The 25896-nt window shown below is 39.1% G+C and overlaps 1 protein-coding gene across 6 annotated transcripts; it reads left to right on the top strand.

The window, feature by feature from the left end:
- Positions 1-1161: 1161 nt before the first annotated feature.
- On the top strand, positions 1162-24377 carry LOC144512693 (voltage-dependent L-type calcium channel subunit beta-4-like). Of its 6 annotated transcripts, none has more exons than XM_078243547.1 (15): positions 1162-1224; positions 3192-3275; positions 10401-10478; positions 10530-10571; positions 10766-10888; positions 11014-11141; positions 13885-13961; positions 14420-14439; positions 17913-17993; positions 20317-20375; positions 21001-21110; positions 21333-21484; positions 22705-22800; positions 23356-23541; positions 24051-24377. In XM_078243547.1, the coding sequence occupies exons 1-15, from the start codon at positions 1162-1164 to the stop codon at positions 24309-24311; spliced, it is 1560 nt and encodes a 519-aa protein (XP_078099673.1). In that variant the 3' UTR covers positions 24312-24377. The 6 variants fall into 6 exon arrangements, with proteins under 6 accessions (XP_078099673.1, XP_078099674.1, XP_078099670.1 ...); XM_078243548.1 differs by having other exon boundaries at positions 10401-10466; positions 10521-10571; XM_078243544.1 differs by having other exon boundaries at positions 10401-10571.
- The last annotated feature ends 1519 nt before the right edge of the window (positions 24378-25896 follow it).

A 25896-nucleotide genomic window follows, 5' to 3' on the forward strand; every position in this document is an offset into this window, starting at 1 on the left:
CTCAACAACAGTTTTACAAAGCTTTTAAATATAAAACGTATTGGCAACCACTAAGCATGGGGATGGATCTATTATGATTTGTGTGTCTGCCAGTGGTACAGGAAGAACTTCATAAAGGGGACAAACATATTCTGATATATACCCTGGGGAGGGGAAAGCACCAGTGACATGTTTGGTAGGCTATACCAGGACAACAAGATTCAAAACGTAGGCCTACCTAAAAATAAATCATGGACAACATTAGAGTAAGATTTTGCAGAGTTGTATAGATAACCTGTGTCAAGAGCTCAACACATGTATGACCTAATTGCCAATGCCTACTAGACTACTTCTACTTCTACTACTCAGAGTAAAAGAGAGGGGGCAAGCATAATGTAAATTTAAATTGGCTTAAGGAAACTGACTTCTGCAGAAATGACTGGTGGTGTCCCATGGGTTTGCAATAAGGGAATGCAGGACAATGCAGCACAACAGCACACATCAGGAAAGCAAAAATAAGCATGGATACTATTGCTTTCTTGTGAATTAGCGACTAGATAATACAACTCAGATAAATACTTTACTTTTTGGTTGACTTCTACTCAAAAATATGTAACCTCTTTTCCCCTTTCCATTTTAAGGGGTCATGACCATAGACTGTTAATATTAACAGTCTATGGTCATAACCATAATCAAGACAAAACATGCGCCTGCTTGTACCATTGTACCACATTAAATGGTAACGTTTTTATTGTTACACTAAATTGTAGCTAAAGTGTGTATCATTAATCACTCCATGTTGCTGGTTTCAGTCTAAAAAAAATCCCAAATCCTCACTGTGTCTAAATTAGTTACATTGTACCTCTTTAGGGCAGTTAACCCAATCCCAAGGTTAATTTGAGCCCCCCCAAGTTTACTAAAATAGTTCCGTCCATCACTCAGGCGCATCTGGTTGTGAGTGGCTCGAGCGGTAGCAGTAGTGTGCATGACCAACCTCCCAGCGCGCGCCAGCCAGAACAAGTGTTACACCTGTCTCGAGGTAGACAGGTGAGCTAACGGCGGCTCTCGAGCGCTCATGTTCTGCTGTGTAGCTTGAAGCTGGAGCACGCAGCCCGGAACCCGCCACCCCTCCGCTGGACTGGACCGGAGCAGCCAGCCCTCTGGACCGATGTCCTGGCCGAAATGTCCCGACACATTTACATACGGAACAAGATTGGCGAGGGCATCCAAGCGCCCATCTTTCAGGTAGGTTCTTCTAGCTACATAACCTAACCTTCTAGGCTAATTAGCCTACTTTAAAAATATATCAGTTTCCCTGCTTGCCGACAGAAAATTACAAGAAAATACTTAAAGCCCCTTAAATGAACACTGCTTATCCGTGTATTTGACATATAGAGAAGTATTGGGTAGAACCTTTTACATTTCAACACAGGTATTTTACTAAAAAGTTACTTGCCAGAAAAGACGCCATGTCTCACTGTGACAACTTCTCCTGACCGTTAGCTCGGGCTGGAGTTGGTTCATAAACCTTTTCACATTAAAAACAGAAATAAAGTCATAACTTCTATTGATAAATTGGTGTAAACCGTGCATTGTTGAGCAGAGAGGCAAATAGTCACTTTAACTAACTGAGAGGTCTACCTAATAATATAACAATGCATACATATTTTTAAAAACACCAAAAATGTAAAAAAAATTATTAAAGTGCACGGTTGAGGAAGTCTCCTCAGTTCTGTTAAAGTGCATGTATTTGCCTTATAGATACATATGTATTTAATGTTGTCATGTAGTTGTTGAAATGTGTAGAGTACAGTATTACATATCACAGGGATAGTGATACAAATTCTTTCTAAACTGTTTTATTGTCTCTGGTTTATTGTATTCTAGATGAGCAAGATGATAAAAAGGAGGCATCAGACTTTCATTGTTTTTCCTTTTTGTTATTGTTTTGTCTTTCTATTTTTGAATGATGGCGCTTATTATGATCACTTTCAAGTGGTGTCGTGTTATTAATTGAATAAATGACTCAGAAGAAAGTCAGTCTTATTCTTTAGGACTAAAATGTACACCGAAGTTTGAGTTAGTCTACATTACTCCTTCAGTTAGAAAATATTTCTTGAAATACAACATATGATTCCACTTCATGTTTTTTAAAGGCATACTGTACTGTACTGTACTAACCTTGTAAGATGTTTTCATTATCTTTAATCATACATTCATCTAGCTGAAATACGTTTACTTTAATTGTGTAGGTCTATACGAAAGCTCTTCAACCCCTGTAGCCAGCCCTGGGCTCCCCTTCCATGCAGAATTTATTTTAATAGGCGATAAACTGTTACAGTCACAATCTCCTGCCTCTGATAAAGCACCATGGTGGGCTTCAGTGGGCAATAGTTTTACATTTTATTGAAATGAAATTCTGCTAGATGGATTACAATTTATACCAGTTATAGCAGATTAAATGAACATTTTTCTTTAAATATTTAAATGTTGTTTTAGGTGTATAAAGTGTTAAACTGTAAGAATGTGTGTCTTTTTACATTTGATAACTGATAACTAAGTTTTCTTCAGCTTAATAATAACAGAGTATTGTATAGATCTAGCCAACTTTATCCTTCATATCTCTTCTTGGCGTTTGGCTGTTGGCTTGAATTGAGAGAGACAGAAAAAAGATGGTGACCCAGATTAATGGCCCTGTTTTATAAATTCAGGGAAGTAGGTTTTCTTTTTAACGGTGACATTGTCATTGACTCTGGAGATTTAAACAGAAATGGGGCAAATCACTGGCAGATAATTAATTTAGCTCCCTGGAGATTAACTCTGCTGGTTATATTTGGACTTTTTGGAAGAGAAAAAGAAAGAAAGAGAGGTAGTCCGGAGGTAGGGAGAAAAGCAAGTAGGCAAGGCAAATATATAATGCAAAAAACATCCAGTAAAGCCACATTTGGTCGTGTTACTGGGGCATTCAAACTTACATATTTTCTTGTAAAGTTGACCTTATTGGACTGTTGCATCAGCCAGATGTCTAAAGTGGATGTGCATGAATGTCACCTTGCGTCACGTATTAGCTTGATGAGGCTTTATTGAATGTTTCACTGACATAATAGCAAACATACAGATGTAACAGATGCCCATGAAGAAAACTTCAGAGACACATGTAGATAAAAAAAGTGTTAGGGTTAGTTGAGATCTTGTTTTTCTTTCCCATACAGGTAAATCGAGGGACTTATTCCAGGAGGAGCCGACTCAAGAGGTCTGATGGCAGCACCACCTCTACCAGTTTCATCCTCAGACAGGTACTGAAAAACAAAGAAAGACCTGGGATGTAAAATAGAAAACCGGGACTGTCACTGATTGTGAAATGTAAGGATTGCCGTTGAAATGTGTGTATATTCCAGTTAAGGTAAGACAGATTCTGATACATTCATAGCTTAAATTCCAAGATGAATACATATTGTATATTGCATCACATGGTTTTTACTGGTAACAAGGTTTTTAAATAAGTAAAAACAAATATATGACTTGTATTGATCACCACAGTAATGCTGGGAGACAGTTTGGCTGGTAACTTCATTGAGGAGAGTGTATAACCTGCCTAAAAACGCTAGTGATAATCATGAGAGTATAATGCTAAGGCCATGTTACCATAGTAAGTTTATCGACTCAGTCACTTACAGTATAGTTAACCTCATGGTTAAAAGGCACTCTGTGGAATTTGTGGCAACTTGTAGCGCTGTGCAGCCATGTTTAGATCAAGCATGTTTCAGAGCTGTATGCATTTTCCACCAGGACATGCATCAGAGTGCACATGCATGACACGATCACAGGGGTGACATGATGCGCATCGTTGTCGACTGCAGAGGGCGGTAATGTGTTGTCAGTAGAAGGTAGCAATGTGCAAGTAAAAGGAAACAAAGAAGACTCCAAGCCAAAAGATTTATCTTACACTAAGCATGGTTTTTCTTGATAAATAGGTAGGGCTGGGTATCTTTCAAAATGTCTTGATACCAATACCATTACTTCGATATAGATTCCTAAACAATACTTTTTTTTTCGATACCAATTTTATAAAACAAAAAGAAATTACAACAATACACATTACGGCACAAATCATTTTATTTATTTTTCAGCTCCTACTATGTGATGCCCTGTGCATAACGTAGAGTTTTTCCTGTCTGTCTCTACGACATGTAACGTTAGACAGCCAATCACAAGCATTATTAGATATTGGTAGAAGCATGCTGCATTTTGATTGGCTCACTGACGCTGATGAAATTGACTCCTTAGGTATTGAAATTGGGTATTGAATGATACTCGATACTTTAGAGGCAATTCGGTCGGTGCCTAAAAAATATTGAATTTGGTACCCAGCCCTATAAATGGGCCTCACTCTGAACAGTGAGGGGGGAAAAATCCAATAAGAAACAGGCCAAAAACATACAAAATTAGCTGCATTAGAGTTAAGTCATATGTACGTTATTTGCCTGGGTATATTTCTCTGTTTTAATTTGAAAAGCAACACAACAAATTTAGATAACCCCTAAAACAATGTTAGAATTTCAATGTCTCACTAGAAACCTCACAGATAGGGCTTTACATTATATCTTTTCATCATCAATTATGAAAGATACCCTAAGTGTCAGCATAGATAGGTGTCAGTAAAAAAAAAAAAGATTTTGAACTTATTTATATCATAAATTGTAATATTTTACAATTTGACATTTGTCTTTAGTATTTTCAGTGTGTTTTATTTCAAATGCCCAGCTCATATGCAGACTCTGTTTCCACCCCTCGTTCTGCGAGGCGTACAGTGCTTCATATCACCAAGTGATATATATTTACAGGTTTTAATGGACATTAGTGAGTTTTAGGATGGTCTTGAGCAGATATAAGTTGCTGCTGTGGTTGCCTGTTTGATGGTGCTGTATATTTGCCTGATATTTGCAATTGTGGTTATATGCACAGTGGTTTGTCATTTAGTCAGACTCCAAACTGGGTGTCACTGTTGATTACGCTACGTCTTGTGTATTGTTTTCTGCTGTGACATTATAGCTTGTGCTGCTGGGGTCAAGCAAACGTGTTTTTCCCCTGGCTGCTAATAATGGCTTGAGTCGTACCATTATTTAAGCAATCATCCCTTAAATTGACACAAATGATTTATTAATCCCCAATGAAGAAATCTTCCCCCCACAATGACTGTATTCTGTTTTAGTCCTCCAGTATCATACATAACAACAAAAACAACTGGCTATTTGAGATCTTATGCTGTGACAAATTATGATAAGGTTTAACTTCTCATTCATTTGGATATAAGAAGCGTAAAGATGAACTGTATTAGTCAATCGTCACAAAATAATCTTCAACAATTTTGAGGATATATTAAATATTTAATTCCCTTACCTAGCAAAAATGCCAAGATCTGCCAGATCTAGCACTGATTATCAATATTTGTGCCTCTACACAAACCTTTTCTTCATTAAACAAAATCAAGTCAGTGTTAAAAGCAAAAAGGTTTGCCTTAATAAAATCTAGCCTAAAATTAGAAAGGTTTTGTGATTCAGATTAGCTTTTGATAGTTGATAATGTATCAAGGTTTGATACCCAGCACTATAAAGGATTCAGTATTTCTCTACCAGAATAGTTAACTGTATAAATGAAATATGATAAATCCAAATAATAAAACATTTAGGTGGGGTGCACTGGGGGGAATTAGGTCTTTGTATTTCTAAAGTCCTGGCTACGGCCCTGGACCGTCGTGTCCCATTTACTTACACAAACATAAATGCATGTGTACATGTTTTACTTTAGTAGTGTAGAAAGGTCACTCATGATTTGATTCTCAAATGGAAATTAACTGCAATTTAATGTATATGGATCCAGTGTAACAATTCTATAGACCTCCTTTTATGATCAGAACCAGATTGAATGTTTTTTTGTGTGCTTGTTCTAGAGAATAACTAAGCAGAGTGAGGATGAGCTTTAACAGGGAAATGGAGGATGCTGCTCCCCTCTTTTACTCCTCTATCCCCCTCCCCCGATCCCCGCTACCTCCCCGCACAAAAAGAGTCAAGGAGAGCGCTCATCCAAGCTGAGTGGACAGCCAGCCAGCCAATCAGCTCCTTGCACATTGGCTCTGTCATCAGGCTTAGATATTGAGGAAGGATCCACTGCTCTGCTGCTGCCGCCTCTGCTGCTCGTTGTGTATATGTATATGTGTGTGTCTGTGTGTGTGCGTGGAAGCCTGATGAAATGAAATGCCAGGATTGGGCTACCTTCAGGGAGAGCCTCTCCATCCTATAATGTGAGCCGGCTAGTAGTACTGTAAGATCAGGGAGAAGCTGCATCCATCAAGCGACGGGCCTCCAGAGGACCAGGCGAGATCCAACTGGAGGGGAGATTTTTTTTATTTATTTATTATTATTCTTTGCTGTGGAGAAAAGCGATTGTCGTCATCCCCCCATCCATCCTTTTTTTTTTTTTCTTTCTCTGTGGTGCCCCCTCCTTTCTCCTTCGCCTCCACTCTAATTTTTCCCCCTCATTCTTCTAGAGGCGCTTGTTGGAATATCAAACCTCCATGTATGACAATTTGTACCTGCATGGATTTGAAGACTCGGAGGCGGTGAGTGTTTGGATGTGTGTGTGAATCTGCTTTTGCGCTCTCTTGCTGTGTATTTATTGATGAAAGTAGCTCAGCTGTGTGCGCGCGCACACACACACACACACACACACACACACACATATATATTGTGTGTGTATGTATGTATATATGTATGTAGAGATATATATATATATATATATATATATATATATATATATATATATATATATATATATATATATATATATATATGTGTATGTATATGTATGTATATATATATATGTGTGTGTATGAGGCCTTTGATGGGTTAGCCAATGGTACAGCATAGCGTGATTGTGGGCTATGCTTGGTTGGAAGGGGGTTGGGTGGGTGGGTGTTGGTGATGTGTGTGTGAAGGGGGGTGAACATTAGGCAGATGGCTTCTGACGTGTGACATTCACACAATTATGTATATATGCCTCTGTATGTGCGTATGATGTGTGGTTCTCTATGTGCTGTATATGTGGCTGATATATGCCTATAAGAATGGACGTCAGGAGACCACCAGAGCCAGGAGGAGCCATTTAGTGTTCATCACACTGTACCTCTCAGAGATGGACCAAGCCGTGACTCAAAGAGAAAGATGGAATATTGTTAATTACCCATTTCTCCCCTAAGGCCCATTACATTTCCACATTACATGATAAAATCTCTTGTGTCACATTTCTGCATTTATTACTTATAAAAAATGCAGCCGAGAATTTTTTATCTGACCCTGCGACTGCGTGATGTATAGACTCGGCCGAGGCTCGGCGAAACATGCATCGTGATGTCATTAAGTGGATTCTGATGTTGATGAGTCACATGCTGATGCTTCTCCATTGGATAAGAGCTCAGATGCTACAGTGTAACCTAAAAGCTTCCACACACATGCATGAAATTATGTTTATGACTTGTTAGTGTTGGATTGAAGGATTTAAAAGATTTCAAGTCAAAATGTTCTTGGGGAAAAATACATTTAACTATTGTAGGGTAATTGGAGGACAACACTTGTTATACTTGTATGTGTGTATATAATATCACAAACAGGAATCTGTTGTATTTCGAAATATATGTGTGACTGTAAAGGTAGTAATCCAGAAATTTAGTGTTCCATTTCTATAAAGTTGATGGACCTGCGAGAGATGGATTTAAAAAAGACAGGGCATATTGAAAGCAGCAGAGGCCGATATGTTTCACTTTAGTCTCTAATATGGGTTAAAACAAAGACATTGGATTCTACAATTCACATCATGCAACTCAGTATCATATTACATTATACCCTCCCTGCCTGGTAAACACCCACATCTTTGGAACTTCATATCCCCAGTTTGTTACGAAGGCTTTTTATTAAAAAATGCATCTCAAGCTTAGACAACCCTGATGACATCACTATGACATTATCAGGGGTTATGTTCTTGGACTTCAAAAAGCTCCTCCAGAGCCACAGGAGACATAATACAACTATTTCCATAGCCTCTAGTAGTTACTTGTCATGACTGATCTTGATAGAATAGTGTAGAATTGGTTAATAAAAATATAAATACTCCAGCAGAAACATTTGACTGTTTACTTATTAGAGTGATGAATATGTCACTCTGTTATCTGGTCATTCTTGGAAATCGATCCAGTAAGCTTAATATTTCCTAAAATTAAGAAACCATTTAAGTTCCCCAAATGTGCCTCTTTGTGATTGGATGCACACGATCCAGACGAGGAGTGTGCTGAAGTCAGACCTTGCTGCTGCCAGCTTGTAAAAAACGAAAAGTGCTTAGCTGTGATGACTAGATTGATTGATCTTCTTGAGACGAATGGTCTTCCTTAATTGAATCATTACTGGCTGATTGTTTAGACTGACACAGCGGAGGGAAGCACTCGGCCCAGTTATGTCCTAGAAAAAAAGGAAAAGTTGCATTACTGGAATTCTCACTGTGTGGCAGGATGAACTACTGCAAGTCTAGCATGTCTCAAGGCACTAACGTGATAATGAAAAAACCCTGAAAGTGTGCAAGAAAATAGACAGCAAGGAAACAAAACAAAAATTCAGACACAAAATACCATTTTTCATACTGTAAGGTGGCTCTCACCTCCATTGTTGGCCAAAAGGGTATAGGGTTAATGCAGAGATCTGTAAGTGAATGATAAAAGTATCTTACAGTATTTTACAGTTTTTGTTGTGCTATAAGGCTCCTATTATGTTGCTCATACTAGAAATCATTGACTTTTTTTTGTGCCCTTTACTTTTATATGAATGTTTTTTTTAAGTTAAGTTAGATTACAGATTGCCATTATTTGCACTAATTTAGTTTTAAAACGCTTTCAAAGTCACTTGAAAGTAGTTAAACTTATGCCGATAATGGCAGAGGACACATTTCAAATCCAACTTTCTGGCATCTAAAGCTGTTTCTGTGGTTTTACATGTCAGTGTACCTGAACATGGCAATAAGAGATTTCACCACAGTTTACATTTCAAACGCATCTCTCTACCGTATATACAGTATGTTTGATATGAACACTATCTTAACATACTGCCTACTCTCCTGCACTTACTCGTCAGCAGCCCAGGAATTGGACTGTCGGCTTTGGTTGAACTGTCGGCTTTGGTTAGCAAAGGGCATCTAAAACTCACCAATTTTTGCTTAGGCATGCAATAAAATAAAATAATTACTCAATTTAGACTCACGTTAGACAGTGAGATACCGGGTAAAATGTTTGACTTATTATGGCATAATTTTGCTTTACTATTTCACAATTTTAAACTAAAGTAGTATATCTAAATTTTGACGTGGTTCTTTATATGATACTTTTTGACTTACTATCTCACAATTTTGACTTGCATCTCATAATTTTGACTTGCCACGCATAGTTTTATTTTTTATCATCCGTTTTTTTTTTCTCCTTTTCCTGACGGAAATGGTCCTCCATATATAAATGGACTTACCAGGACGTTGATGTTGACATACACTTTAGTGTCAGTGGTTAGGTACAAGGGAATGTGTGAAAAATGATGCACAAGGCGTGAATATAGTGCACTGTGTGTGTCAGTGTCACGTTTCATGTGCATATGGAATGATTGCTATGAAAAGTTCAAAATTAAAAATCTTGGATCGAAAGATGCAGAAATCAGTCTGGCTCTTTCTGGGAGCAGTGACCAGAGTCATCACTATCCAGAATTTTCTGGAAGTGTGAGATTGCCTATGTTTGGTCATACAAACTGCTGACAGCACAGGAATAGAAATTCCACTTTGTGTGAGATGCTCCTGGCAGTCAGCTCTTTTCTGCATCATCCATTTCACCTTTTCTACATTGAGAGAGCCAAGCCACCAGTCTGGACTTGGCACGTTGTTGAACCCCAAAACTTAGTACAGTCAATGGTCCCATAAAGACAATTTTTCTTAAGTGGACCTCTTTGTGCTCTGCAGTTCTCTGGCTCTTCAGCTGTCACTGGGGTGAAGCTACAGTACATCCTTCTTTTATAATGTTAGAGCTTTTGCGCTTTTGTCTTTTCAGACCTGTCCACACCTTTTTTTGACTTTGAGTCTTTGATATTGGAACAGTGTCTCACTGAATCGACTCTATTAGGAGCAGAGTACTGCTTTTAGCAGGGATGTAGTACTTGAGTCTGGTCTCTGAAACAATGGTTAAACATCCTGAGACAGACTTCGTTGGTGACCAAATGCTCCGAATACCACCCACAAGGTCTTAACATAATCAAGTCTATAGATTAACAGTTGCCAAAGATGGCAGCATGTATCCCAGCTACTGTATACAGTTCGAATAACCTACTGTGTAATATTTGTTGCAGGGCTCAGCTGATTCATATACTAGCAGACCATCAGACTCAGATGTCTCTCTGGAGGAGGAGCGGGAGGTGCAGGCCCAGGTCCAGAGCCAGAGCCCAAGCCAGAGCCAAGGACCGGGACAGAGCCGCCAGGAGAGGGAGCAGCAGGCCACCACTCAACTGGAGAGAGCCAAGGTGGCCCACCTGTGACATTACTTGGCCAAATGAATCTGCCGCTATGTCTATATACACATACACAGACTAGTTTTTCTGTTGACCATACTGGAGTTTTTTTGCAGTTCTTAAAGTCTGGAAATATTAAAGAGCGCTGGCTGATAGGTGCATGTGTATTCTTTATCACTCACTGAGTGTGTGTTTCCGTCCTCCAGACTAAACCTGTGGCCTTTGCTGTAAGGACCAACGTCAGCTATTGTGGCGCACTGGATGAGGATGTTCCAGTACCAGCTACAGCCATCTCTTTTGACGCTAAGGATTTCCTCCACATAAAAGAGGTACATGTGTACTTCTTAATTAATCATGACGCCTGCTACTATGTGAATGTTTGTTGATGCAAAAATCTGTGAACCGTGACCTTAGGGATTTAAAGGATTTTCCTTGTGTGTTTGATGGTGTTCAGAAGTTCAACAATGACTGGTGGATCGGTCGGTTAGTGAAAGAGGGCTGTGAGATCGGCTTCATCCCCAGCCCTCTGAAGCTCGAGAACATCCGGCTCCAGCAGGAGCAAAAGAGAGGACGAGTCCAAGGGTAAGTAGCAGAAAAACACACGTCTCCTTGTTTGTCCCACATATGGTCACACAACCGTTAATGTTCACACACAAATATGAGTTTTAGAGGTAATTGCTGCACGTTATTATTTACTGACAACTGTACAACAAACTATAAAAGGTACTTAAGCTATTTACGAACTTTGATATTTTCCATGAAAAGGAATTGGTTAACAGTTTATTTTATATGTGAAAAACATCAATCATAGTTGAAAGGAAGGAAATAGATTACCATAACAAAATTTCTCTTTTCTATGAAAAAGACACATTTTTAGTTTGCTTGCTTGTAGGCAGCCTTTAAATAACAGCTCACTGGCTGAACTATGACCTGCCGAAGTTGGTCAAAAATATCCTCCAACCATTCCTTTCACTGCCTTTATTTTCATCTCCATGCTGACACTTAATATATGTTCAAACAACTTCTGAATGCCAGCTTTGCTCGTTACTGCAGCTATTGGTAATACCACCATTTGATCTCATTATCTAAATGTATGATTCTGTTATTCAATCATCATGCGACTCCATGGGTGTTGGAGGTGTTTTGACTGTCTGATATTGGAAATAGTCAAACACGCCACTTATTGGTTGATTTTGTTCAGGGCCTTAGCTACCATTGGGCGCACAGAGGTCATGCCCCCAGTATTGTTTTCTGAAAATGTGGGGGTTTACATTCTAAAGGTACACAGAAATAGCTGAAAAGCTGATTATTTGATATTCTGATATTTGTCACTCAATTTCTTTTTTTAATTTTGACAATTTTAAGCAAAACACACTTAACTTTGACACTTTTGAAAAAAGTTTTTAGACTATTATTGGAGGGATTCAGTTGACAAAAAATAACTTTAAACTAGATGTCAAACAATTAGTCGATCAACAGAAAATTGAAATAACTATATTTTTTTAAATCAAATCTTTTTTTCTGCCATTTTTCACCATTTTCTGCCATTTTATAGAACGATTGATCGATTAACCGAATAAATAATCAAAAAGGAAAATCATTGAGTGTTGAAGCAGTGGTTTGAACAGGATTTGTACTGAGGGAATTTGGATTCATGATTCAGTCGTTTCTAAAAATCCTGGCTATGGCCCTGATTTTGTGTGATGATATGCCACTATGGTTCACAGACAGAATGGCAGTTTTTGCCCTACATCCAAATTGTATTCATTTCTCAATTTTTATACATTTTGAAACAGAACAAACACTATGGAGGCTGTTGATGTCTGTCAATACAGCTCCTGAGCAGACTTGGGTTGGACTACAGACAATAAAAATGATTTAATCAGATGCAGTAGCATATATTCTGTCCAGTACTGTATGTCCTTGGTAAAAGGGATTAGATTCAGATTCTGTAAAGCTCTTTAAATTATTTTGAATTCTACTTTGACCCAGGTCTGCTCTTGACTCATGACTATTTACTCCATCACTTCTACTCATGCCGACCAGTGGAACCGTTATAATAGCTGTAATTAGCGGTCCTATCAGCCTCCTAGTTTCAATGTGTGTGTGTGTAATGTGTCTGGAAGGTTCTGTCATCCAGAATTCATACTGTAACTCACATGCACTTCCTCAAGCCTTGTTGTTGAGTTTAATACTAATCTTACCAGACTGGAGGGCTTCAGCCTTTCCCTTACTAGCTTGACTTCTGTGACTTTGTGTCACCAAGCCTCGCAGACAAGAAGAGGCATTTGAGCCCCATTAACCAGGACTACATTTTCGCTGTAACTGAAAAACGGAAGCCCTACGTGAGGTATGCTGCTTCCAAAGATGATGGAAAATCTGAAATAAAAAAAATAAATAAATGGAAAAGCCCCTTAAGATAAAATGTGGAGTTGCCGTTGAAAAAGTAAAATGGCAAATGGAAACGAGTAAATGCAAAAGGGAGTGGGGAAAACAAACAAGACTATTATATTATTTATCCGATTTTTTTTTTTTCTTCCTTTTTGACATTTATTTATACCCTGGTTATCCACACTGTTGCATTATAATTATTATAACATTATAATGTTTTTGTGATGTTAAATTTTTTTTTTAAATGTTTTCTTTTTTAATTTTCTTCTCCAGTTTTCTTTGTGTGAAATTTTCGTGTTACCTGTCATAAAAGAACAATTCATCCAAATATAGTCAGACTCAGTATGGTTTGAGGAAACCATGTTTTCAGCTCATAGTTGAGCCCTAAACAGATTCACCCATTATCGTATGTACCTACCTGTTACTGACAGCAAATGCAACTGTTTTCAAAGATGCAGCCCCCACCTCTGGTCTACTAGACTGATGTTTTAGCTTGTATTAGCATGCATAACTTGTGTGTTCAGCCTTACATACATTTGGCCTATTCACTGCATGCTGCTCACATTTTCTCATCCTGTTTAAAGCCAGCCCGTCATAAATACACATGGACCATGCAAGATACTCCTTAATCACAAGCTGAAGGCCTTCATATGTTGTCAGTATTACTGTGAATATAACTTTACTTTTATGACCATGGACTACTGACAGTTGATTTGCTGCCTGTGTTGACAACCTTACAATTTGTGATGCCAAGTGGAAGCTGTAATCACCCAAAAAATAGTAATTACAATGAATTAGATGGGAACATTCCCCATGTTTTGCACCTTAACTCTGCAGTAAATGATTAAGCCTTTATTTATTTTTATTTTTACGTTTTCCACATTAATGCCATGGTGTGTTTCTGTCTTTCTTTATCCCCTCTTGTCTTTTCCAGTAAGTCTGGAGGGAACTCTTCTTCCAGTGTAGAGGATGAGGTTTCTGCCTCTATCCGACCTCTCATATCCTCGGCAGGTGAGGACATCAGTCAGGGGGAGAGGGCTGTTAATAGCCAGCTGCCAGCTTAGATCCAAGCTTCCTGAATCGCAACTACATAGAGAGAATAAGACTCTAAACCCTTCCCATGTCGCTGCATAGAGCATAAGTTCACTGCGTAGAGTTGTTGGTACATTTTCCCATGATCCTCCTCTTCCTCCAGTTGAGGACTGCAGGCGTTCTCAGACTGGGGCTTACCACAGTGTGAACCCAACGACAAGCCTATGAGCCCCCCCTGAACTGCACTCATGTGACTTTGTGAATATGACCTTAGGACAATAGAAATACTTTTTATATTTTATCATGCCGGTTGTCCTTGTTAGGTTTAATTTGCTAAGAATTATAATGAATTATGTGAAGCATGTTTGAACAAGATATTATGGTGACGCCTCCTCTAGCAGCAGCTACTGACGACAGTCTTCTCTCCCCTCCTACAGGAAAACAGAAACAGAAAGTGGTAAGTTGGTGACGGTAAAACCCACTCATTTACCATCCACTAGACTCTTGTTGCTGCCATCCTAAAATGACAGGAACCAGTAGCGCTGGCAGGAAGTTACAACCTCATGTCACATCCGAGGACACATAATACCTCAGCCCTACTGAAGTATACAGTGTCATCACCATTCCTTTGATGCCAAAGAACTGTAGTGCCAAAGGTTATAACTGCAACTTCCTTTCCAAGTTCTGGGGAAAGCAGTAGATAGTTTACAATTTTTTTTTGGGGGGGGTTTCAGCCCAAATGTAGAGGATACCAGACTAAAATGCAATATCAAAGGAATAGTTTGACACTTTGGGAAATTCACTTTCTTTCCAAGAGTGAGAGGAAAAGACCAATACCACTCTCTATTATATACTGAGATGTTTGCTATTCTTTGAGCCTTGCCAGTGTTGAGAAAAAAATATGCTAGAAGAAAGGCCATAGAGTCATTATAATCAAAATGGATTATCGCCTTAGAAGATTTTCATATGGAAGCAAAGGAAGCAACTTAATAGCTAATTGTGAAATGCAGCCACTAATAAATAGAATAGAATAGGTCTTTGTCATTGTCACAGGTACAACAGAATTTAAAGTGCTCTCCAGTCAGTGCATCAATTCATTGAGTTTATAAAAATATAATGTAAGTCCTAATAAATATAATGCAAGTCCTAATGTTATTTAAAAAGAATAAATAGAAACATATAGCAGCATTAGCAGTATACATGAGCACACATGGTCATACACATCCATTCAACATTGCAAATACTTAATCTTGAACCTGAAATATCACTCAATTTACAGCATAGAAATGTTTTACTTTGAAAAAACATCTGTCTCAATTTATGTGGTTATAATTCACAGATTCAGATTGAAAATTCAGGTGTCCAATAATAATTATAATAATAATAAATATTTAAATTGCTCATTCAGTTTGTCTTTTTTGGATCTAAAAATTTAAGTTAAGACAAACAAAATCAAGTCAAACTTAACTGGTAAAATTCAAACCTGCACATTTTCTACCTAATTAGTTATTACCCTATACCTTAATTGATAGATGAAAAATTACTTTGAATCAAGCAACTTAGGCAAACTTATATTTGTCATGAAGATAGCTCAGTATATATTGTACACTGCACTGAGCTATCTCCATGACAACTGAGCACTGTGACCTAAAGCTAGTAAGGGGACCTTGAGTTAAGATGTTTGGGTTTTTGTTTTTTGGTTGGATTCCAAGGTCAAGAATTAAATTCTTCTCTCAAACTGAAACAAATCTGAATATTGTGAACGCTAGAAAAGATGCGTGAAATCTAATGTTTTAAATTACATAACTAACCCACTCAAAGAGGAAACTTCAGATAAAGTAAAATATTCCAGTGTTATAAGTTTAGTGGTATTCAACATATTATGTTAGTATTTCTACATTAAATATCCAGTAGTGATTGCATTTCACAATTAGGTGTTCAGTTACTTATAAGTATACATAGTCTCCAGGGTGTAACTACATACCAGTAATATCTAGTATTACTACTTTGGCATGGTACAGTGTCGTTGTGCTACTTCTTATCGTGATACTTGGTCTGGTATTGTGTTAACTGGTTAGAGTGTTGTTTACAACAGAGTAGCCATCATATCCTCCATCCATGTAGTAAATGAAAACAAAATGTATTCGTCTGTCAAAATGTAATAACATGTTCCTTTAAATATAACAATATACTGTATGTTAATGAAGTCAATTATAATGTACGTATATAACAATGTGCTACATTATCAGGAAAAGCGTAACAATATCAGTCAAAATAGTCTGACATTTTGCAGGAACGAATAACATCAATATATACAGTGGGGAGAACAAGTATTTGATACACTGCTGATTTTGCAGGTTTTCCCACTTACAAAGCATGTAGAACTCTGTAATTTTGATCATAGGTACTCTTCAACTGTGAGAGACAGAATCTAAAACAAAAATCCAGAAAATCACATTGTATGAATTTTAAATAATTAATTAACCAGAGAGCTGTGTAAGGACATCAGGGATACAATTGTAGACCTGCACAAGGCTGGGATGGGCTACAGGATAATAGGCAAGCAGCTTGGTGAGAAGGCAACAACTGTTGGCGCAATTATTAGAAAATGGAAGAAGTTCAAGATGACGGTCAATCTCCCTCGGTCTGGGGCTCCATGCAAGATCTCACCTCGTGGGGCATCACTGATCATGAGGAAGGTGAGGGATCAGCCCAGAACTACACGGCAGGACCTGGTCAATGACCTGAAGAGAGCTGGGACCACAGTCTCAAAGAAAACCATTGGTAACACACTACGCCATCATGGATTAAAATCCTGCAGCGCACGCAATGTCCCCCTGCTCAAGCCAGCGCATGTCCAGGCCCGTCTGAAGTTTGCCAATGACCATCTGGATGATCCAGAGGAGGAATGGGAGAAGGTCATGTGGTCTGATGAGACAAAAATAGAGCTTTTTGGTCTAAACTCCACTCGCCGTGTTTGGAGGAAGAAGAAGGGTGCGTACAACCCCAAGAACACCATCCCAACCGTGAAGCATGGAGGTGGAAACATCATTCTTTGGGGATGCTTTTCTGCAAAGGGGACAGGACGACTGCACTGTATTGAGGGGAGGATGGATGGGGCCATGTATCACGAGATCTTGGCCAACAACCTCCTTCCTTCAGTAAGAGCATTGAAGATGGGTCGTGGCTGGGTCTTCCAGCATGACAACGACCCGAAACACACAGCCAGGGCAACTAAGGAGCGGCTCCGTAAGAAGCATCTCAAGGTCCTGGAGTAGCCTAGCCAGTCTCCAGACCTGAACCCAATTGAAAATCTTTGGAGGGAGGTGAAAGTTCGTATTACCCAGCGACAGCCCCGAAACCTGAAGGATCTGGAGAAGGTCTGTATGGAGAAGTGGGCCAAAATCCCTGCTGCAGTGTGTGCAAACCTGGTCAAGAACTACAGGAAACGTATGATCTCTGTAATTGCAAACAAAGGTTTCTGTACCAAATGTTAAATTCTGCTTTTCTGATGTATCAAATACTTATGTCATGCAATAAAATGCAAATTAATTACTTAAAAATCATACAATGTGATTTTCTGGATTTTTGTTTTAGATTCCATCTCTCACAGTTGAAGAGTACCTATGATAAAAATTACAGACTTCTACATGCTTTGTAAGTAGGAAAACCTGCAAAATCGGCAGTTTATCAAATACTTGTTCTCCCCACTGTATACATTTTTGCCATTTTGTTTTTATTACATTTTGACAATTTACATTTTAATTTGCTACATGCCTTAACGTGGCAATACACCATCTGATTGTAGTTCAAGGTCAACCGACTCAGCAGTCCATTACAGCGATCTGCTCTGAATATGTTGGTTTAATGTTATCTTGATTGTTTGTGATGAATGTACTGCTGCTGGTTAACATATGTTTGCATTAACAGATGGAACACATCCCCCCATATGATGTGGTTCCCTCCATGAGACCTGTAGTGCTGGTGGGGCCCTCGCTCAAGGGTTATGAGGTAAGCTACCGATCCTTATGGTTGGATAGAAAATTAAAAATATCCTTTTACTTTTGTCACTGATTTATGGGCCTTTGTTCAAGCACTATAAATAGCACTGATTCAGCACCACTGAATGACACCCAACAGAGATGATTACATGGGATGTTTACTAGTGCAAAAAGGACTTACTGAAAGGAGATGAGTCCTAGACATCTTTCCCTGAGTCCCCCAAAATAGCTTGCTGTTGGCGCTGTTAAATGTGAGTGTGTCAGCGCCGACGTGACATCCAGATTGCAGCCAGCCTAACAAGGACTCTAAGAGGTCAGATGAAAATATGTTGTGTAATTGGCAGATTTGGTCTCATTGCTTCCACTACTGTTTATACATGTGTTGTGTACAAGGAATGCATAAGTATGAGGACCAATATCCAGTAGTATAATTGTCATGGTGTACACAGATGATGAGGGCATAAAACTGATGCAGACAGGTTAGATTTAGGATTTCTAAACTTGGGAGACAATTGAGATGTGGAAGAGGGGCTTCAACTGAAGTTGTGGCCTGTAAAACCAAAACAATGATCTTAATGCTACAATGCTCCAGAGAGCTGAGGGGAACTGCACATTGGATTGATATTCACTGTTTGTTGCTTTACCATCACACACATGATGCATTGATAAAATAAAAATACGATTAGCGGGGCGCTGAGTTGGTAGAGCAGGCGCCCATATATAGAGGCTTACTCCTCGCTGCAGCGGGCCCGGGTTTGACTCCGACCTGCGGCCCTTTGCTGCATGTCAATCCCCCTCTCTCTCCCCTTTCATTTCATTCACAGCTGTCCTGTCAATAAAGGCCTAAAAATGCCCAATAAAAAATAAATATATATATATATATATATATATATAATATAAAAAATGAGTGCAGCTTTAAAACATTTCTCTCTTAAATCCTGGTTTTAGAGAGAAAATGCTGCTGCTGTTATGGATAAATTGGAGCTTTTACATTAATTGAATGTGTCCTCTACTTGTACAGATGGAGATAAATAAAGTTGGTACATATATTACAGCAGTAAATTTACTGGTCACATCCTATGTCAACTATGAAGTTGATGACCTCACATCCATCCTGTTTACCCATCATACTGTATGTCATTATGTTTTTAGCAGCAGAAGAAATTCTATCTGTCTTGTTCTCCTGGATTTGCCTGATTGATGGGTGCTTATTATATTTAAGGCTGGAGCCTCTCCCAGCATGCATTTGGCAGGAGACTGGGATCTGTGGACCGATTATCAGTCTATCACATTCCTAATATAGACAAACGCATTTATATTTCACACCCACCTATTGCATGACAGTATAAGTGTTCAATCCAACAATTCAGTTTGGCTGCTACAAAGGGCAAACGTTTTTCATGCTTCTGCGCCAGCGACCGCTGTAGCCAGAGGCATTGTGTTTTCAGGTTGTTCATCCGTCCCATTCTTGTGAACACATTATCTCAGGACCTCCTGAAGGGAATTTCTCATAATTTGGCAAAAACATCCACTTGGACTCAAGGATGAACTGAACTCACAAAATGCGCTTTTGGTCATAACTCAAGAATTCCTACACTGATTATGACAACATTTCACACACATTTCTAATAGGATAAAATAATGAAGTGATTTTATATCCCAAAGGTTAACTTCAACATGACATCGTAATGTTTTGCAAAAACACTTTTCTGCCCATTATTCAACGCTATAACTCAGGAACAGAAGGGGAGACATTTAGTCGGATACTGAATTGGTGACACTACTCTTGAAACGGTGGTGATAGTTTAGATTTTCTGTGGTGTCTGGTTGAAGATGTGTGTGAATCATCCACATTTTGCCAAATCACTTAATACCTTTTTATTAAATTGCTTCAAAGTCTTCACTACATATATTATGAATCTGGACAGACATGGCCGTAAACTGCAACTTGACTGGTTGGCAGAGGCATACAGGCGGTAATTCTAGTTTTTTACGAGTAAAGCCTCCATGAGATTAAAAATATCTTTTTTTCTATAGTCTTCTTGCCAAGATAGGCAGCAATAACAATGATATAATGAACAACAATAAGACATTCTGGTAGTTGTAGGTTTTCTACGAAAGGGAATATCACAGCTTCTTTTCTCTGTTTTCTCTGGTCATGTAGAACCAATTTAAAAAATGTTTACGCCATTCTACTGTATAGACAGCCCGGATGTAAAATACTTCTTTAAAACAACCCATAATCACATAAATAACAACAAAAAAGACATTTAAAACAATACCTGCCTTTTTTAGGTCATTTGCCAAACTCTCCTCTTTTTTTTTCTATGCAGGTAACAGACATGATGCAGAAAGCACTGTTTGACTTCCTCAAGCACAGATTTGATGGCAGGTAAGACAAATGTGTTAATTAGGCCCTATAATGATTGTGTGTGTGATAGTTTGGCAAATATATTGGTCATATTTGGAACACCAAAGTTGGCAAAATCATGCATCTCACCACTGCATTTTAGCAAGTTTAAATTACATTCAAAAAATGGCTTCTTTTGAATACAGCCAAAAGTGTCAATCAGTGAGGTTTTGAGAATTGTTGCTGTTGCAGCTGTGCTGCATACACTGCATTTGTCATCTAAGCTCACATATACTGCCATATTTAAGTAAGATAAGCTTAGCGGCCTCAGAGGATTGTCCAGACAAATATTAAATAGCAGATATTTAGAAAAGAGCGAACGACTATAATTTATTAATTTAACATGAAGGTGAACGTTATGGTGGAAAAAAACATTTTATTATACGGCAATACTTCAAGAAATGTTAGACAAAATATTGGACAACTACAAGGAAATCTTCAAGGCTAGGCTACTTGACAGCATGCATCACTGAATTAATCACTAATTATTTTATTCATATCGTGGACAAAATACATTTTCTTTGCACACCACCGAGAATCGACTAATTCATCTTAGTCAATCTGTTTTTAGGTTTAAAAGTGTTTACTCTTTCTAACCATTTTACAGGATATCTATCACACGAGTCACAGCAGATATATCATTAGCCAAGAGGTCTGTTCTCAACAATCCCAGTAAGAGGGCCATCATTGAAAGATCCAACACTCGCTCCAGCTTAGGTAAGAAATCTCTGCGTTCAATTTAGTCTGGGTTTTTAAATGGAAAACTACTACTTTTTCATATAAATGGCACATGTGTAGAGACATAACAATGGCGCTAATTCGCTAAATAGAAAGCTTTAAGTATTTCAAAGGTGAGTACTGAATCAGTGGGTGAGTTATTTTTCATTCCAGAACTGTGCACATCTAAATGTGTATTTGAATTGTATCTTGTCTCATCAGCTGAGGTGCAAAGTGAGATTGAGAGGATCTTTGAGTTGGCCCGCTCCCTGCAGCTGGTGGTGCTGGACGCTGACACCATCAACCACCCAGCCCAGCTTCTCAAGACCTCCCTGGCCCCCATAATTGTTCATGTTAAAGTCTCCTCGCCAAAGGTACTGAATGTTGGGAGGACATAGCCAAACACCTAGAAAACGCATCTCAGATCAGTTCAACTCTCGATGACGAGCTCAGGATCAGGTTTACCTGAAATGTATTTTTGATGGCAAATACTGAAGGAACAGCTGGTTTTATTTAGTTTTTATCTGATTACAAACCCTTTTTATTTAGTGGGTTACATGGACCAATCAGCCTAATCATTATGCCAAGACTGGACAAAACCAAACTCGGCATAAGAAATTAAAGCATGATATAATCTCCACAGCTACTGTCCCACAGAGTCATTCAGTTGGTGGAGACAAACAACAAGAACACCTAGACATGTTAAAGGTAACGGTCCTCATGTTAGGTTCATTTTTACCCTCCACTGGTGTAGCAGCTTAGCACAATGTTCCTTAAAACCAGCATGAAATACTGTACTTTAAAGCCACAGACTAAGATGCAAGGCTATTTCTAATTTAGCATGTGGAGTCAGTGGTAATCTGCACCTTTGCATGAAAGAGTACGTCTGCTGCACTTCCCTCTACACTGGGACTACAGCAATGACCAGACTACACAACAGAACCTCCCAAATAGTACCACCGATCAGTAAAGATGTGTCTTCAAAGTTTGATTGAAATGGTGCACTGGTTTAAATGCAGTCACATCCTGGTCAGGTGACTTACACACTTCACCACACCTCTCCTAGCATGTACATTGTTTTACTTTTAATATGCAAATCTATAAAAACAATTAAAAAAAAAAAAAAAGATACAACTGAAACTTTTTTTTTTTTTCAAAAGCCATGTGGACATTTACCAATAATGGTGCTGAAACATTAGCATGCATAATGCCTCAACAGGCATAAATTATGTCCACCTATTCAAACAAAAATGCAATATAGTAGGGAGTAAATGATTAAATGCATAATTCGGCAGTTCACTTTATTTCGGACCTATACCCATACAAATTAAAGAGACTGGATAAAAGATAATAGACATGAAAAAGGTTACTTATTTCTGCTGACAAACATTTGACTAGCACCATTAAATCTCTGCACACACAATAACATCCTCAGTTGTTTTGTGTCACTTAGAAAAAATGTCTCTCATTGCTCATTATGAGCTAGAAATGATGAGGAGAGTACTCAGTGACCTAAAACAAGTGGACCCAAAGCTGCGATGCTTTTGATTCAGTGTAACTGCAGCGTCTTGTACTTTCCTACCTCGTCATCCAGGTTCTGCAGAGGCTAGTCAAGTCCAGAGGGAAGTCCCAGAGCAAACACCTGAATGTCCAGCTTGTGGCAGCTGACAAATTGGCGCAGTGTCCTCCAGTAAGTGGCCATCCTCATATACTGGCTTGTAATGGCTTTTTGACCTCAAGTTTTTTGTTAAAAAAAAATCAAGTTACTGGTTCACAACCTAAGTTTCTGCTCTCAGAGACAAGGGCCCAAATGAGATTCAGACATATTTTGCAAACCGGTTTGAATGGGTTGTTCCTTTCAGCAAGCTAGCCAAATCTATTCACAGTTTTTCGCTCATGAATTGTATTCCAGCCAATCATACTGTAAAACATAATTTGACTTAAGTTCACTTTGTTTCAAACAATCACAGCAGGTGTCTGGCCATTCAGTCCAACCAATCAGCCCTTAATCCTTAATCTTACAGAACAGTATATATGTGTGTTGTATTTTATTTTCTCTGTATTCGCATTATATGTTCACACTAACTCATTCATTCAATAAAATACTGATATTATACTAGTCTTCACACAGTAACACAACAGGAACTTGCATTCAATGTTAGTTTGGAGATCATTGACGTTACATTTCATTTCCATCAGTAACTTCATACCTGCCTTACTTCCTCTGACCATCTGCTGCTAACAGGAAATGTTTGACATCATCCTGGACGAGAACCAGCTGGAGGACGCCTGTGAGCATCTCGCTGAATACCTCGAGGCCTACTGGAAAGCAACCCATACCTCGATGGCGACGCCTCTGAACCCCCTGCTGGGACGCAACCTGGGCCCCACCACCCTCACCCCCTACCCCACCAGCATCTCTGGACTGCAGGTACACATCCACTAGTATGGGAATGTTTTAGTTTATGTTTTCGTTATCGCTGTCTCCACTGTCTGAGGAGATGATAAAGGTAAGAGAGAAACCCAGGATAAAGGGAATCATTTTCCAATGCAATACATAAGTGTTTCTGCTTTGTTGCTAGGAATGTCATCAAATGTAAGGAACACAGTGGTTAGATTGACTGCGTTTAATTTCATGGGAATTTTATGAACTTTACTTTTTAAGGACACATTTGCTTTTGCTATAATTTCTGTCTCTGCTTACCACTGTAATTTTATCTTGATAGAAAAGGTAACTGTGTTGCCTGTCTGCCTCAAGATGAGCAACACTACATTACATATAATTTCATCTGGGCAAATAAAATGAATTTACTTTGCCTGATAAGAGGAGGTGGATGATATCAGGAGGCATTAGAAAATGCATTGATTACAATGCATTGCTGTCCAGTCCTTTGTCTCCCAGCCTCACCTGTGTCCTTGGTATGTTCATGTGATTAGCAGACCCAAAGAATACGACAGAGCAACCACACGGGAGACCACTCTACCCCGAACGAACGACGCAACCTGATGACATCAGACGAAAATTACCACAACGAGCGGGCGCACAAGGGACGAAACCGCATGTCTTCTGGCTCACAGCATAGCCGAGAGCAGCAGGACCCCTACCAGGACTACCAGGACCCCTATCAGGATGCATACAAGCCACATCGCAATCGCAGTTCGCCGGGCAGCTACAGCCATGACTCCCGGCACCGGCTCTGAGCCCACTTCTATCATCACCAGGGGCCAAATGGCCCAGATTCCAAAATAAACGCTGCAACAGAGCCAAGATGGTCCCAAATTGTACCTTTTTTTTGTTTCGGTTTGTGTTCATTTGTTTTATCTACCTGGCTAGTTTTCTCTTTAAAAGTCCAACAAAATCACGTTCAGGTGTTTGTTTTTAATCAACAGCGCGACGAGTCAAGAGGTTCATGATGCCAACGTTAACTAATGCTGTAAAATTAATTCCTTTTAACGTTTTATGTTTTCTGGGACCTTTTGGGATTGTACTAACACAACGCTCAGCAGACGTGCAGTGCAGATTGTGCTTGTTGCCTGTGTCAGCAAGCTAATTATGGATAGTGGTCAGATGGTGCTTCTAAGGGCCTGGGACATCGCACCAGGTCGGAGGGGAGTCCACTGCACACAGACTGCTGAAGGCTGCTGACCCATACCCTGGGCCATGTATAAATCCTCTCACCATTTAGCTTATTGCATGCTGATAGTTGATCAACCTCCGCATCCACTTCATTGATATTTTGTACTTAGCATTCTGGATTCTCTTATAATGAGGTGTAGATACGGAGGTCCAATTTTCTAAATCACCTGATTGTGTGGAAAGGTGGTAGGTTTGTGTGGGGGGTGTGCAGATGATATCTGGCTGCTAGTTTTGAAAACTGGTGCTTCATATTCCCAAACTATTTTGCTATTTGAAAGTCACTTTGAGCAAGGCCAGCTTTTCTGTAGCATAGATTTAGGATTTCATTTGGTTGACGACCCTCACCGTCATAAGCGGAGCAGATTCTGATGGTACTGGGATCAGATCTCAGTTACACTGTAGGAGAAGGCAATACTGCTTCTGTTGTTAACAGCTAGCACTTAGAGAGTTAGAGCAGGCAATAGCGGTGACAGTCCGTCAGATAGTATAGTGAAATACAATAGCAAAATACTACTTGAGATGCCGTTTGATGTTGTTGAGATGTGGACCAGCATAAAAACCAATGCAGTGAGAACCTTTTGAGCCATTTGGAATGTTCTCTCTGATATTTTGGGCCCTGCCAGCGTGAAGAATAGGACTGGGAACAGTTTTTTAGTTTGATAGACCACCATTGAAGAGCATCTGCTGCTGAAACTGCAGGTTGTTTTGCATTTATTAGCATTGAAATCAAAGTCGTATAGCGTTAAAACATAGGTACAGATGGTGGTTAAGTCATGCAATTGGTACATGGCCATTGGAGTTCCTTCCTGTGGTTTTAGGGGATTAAAGCATTCAATGTGTGACATGGCAGGATCGGTTGCATCATGTTCATTCTCTGTGTAGCTGGCATGTTGTCCTGACTGCAGAGCATGTTCCCTCCAAACGTAAAATAGAACCCTACTGTAATCGAGTTGATGTTTGTAGAAGTATAGGGCACATCTCTCCCAAAAAAAAATAAAACAAAAAAGATGGCCCAGATTACAGATAAATAATATCTCCGGATCCCTGCGGTTTGTAACTCAATACACTGAAACGGCTAAACAGAAAACTTATGTCATTCTGAAAGTATTAAATAGTTAAAGTGGATTGCATGACTCAAACGTGGAGTCG

This window comes from Sander vitreus, chromosome 24 (genome assembly GCF_031162955.1).
Source record: "Sander vitreus isolate 19-12246 chromosome 24, sanVit1, whole genome shotgun sequence".
NCBI lineage: Eukaryota > Metazoa > Chordata > Actinopteri > Perciformes > Percidae > Sander > Sander vitreus.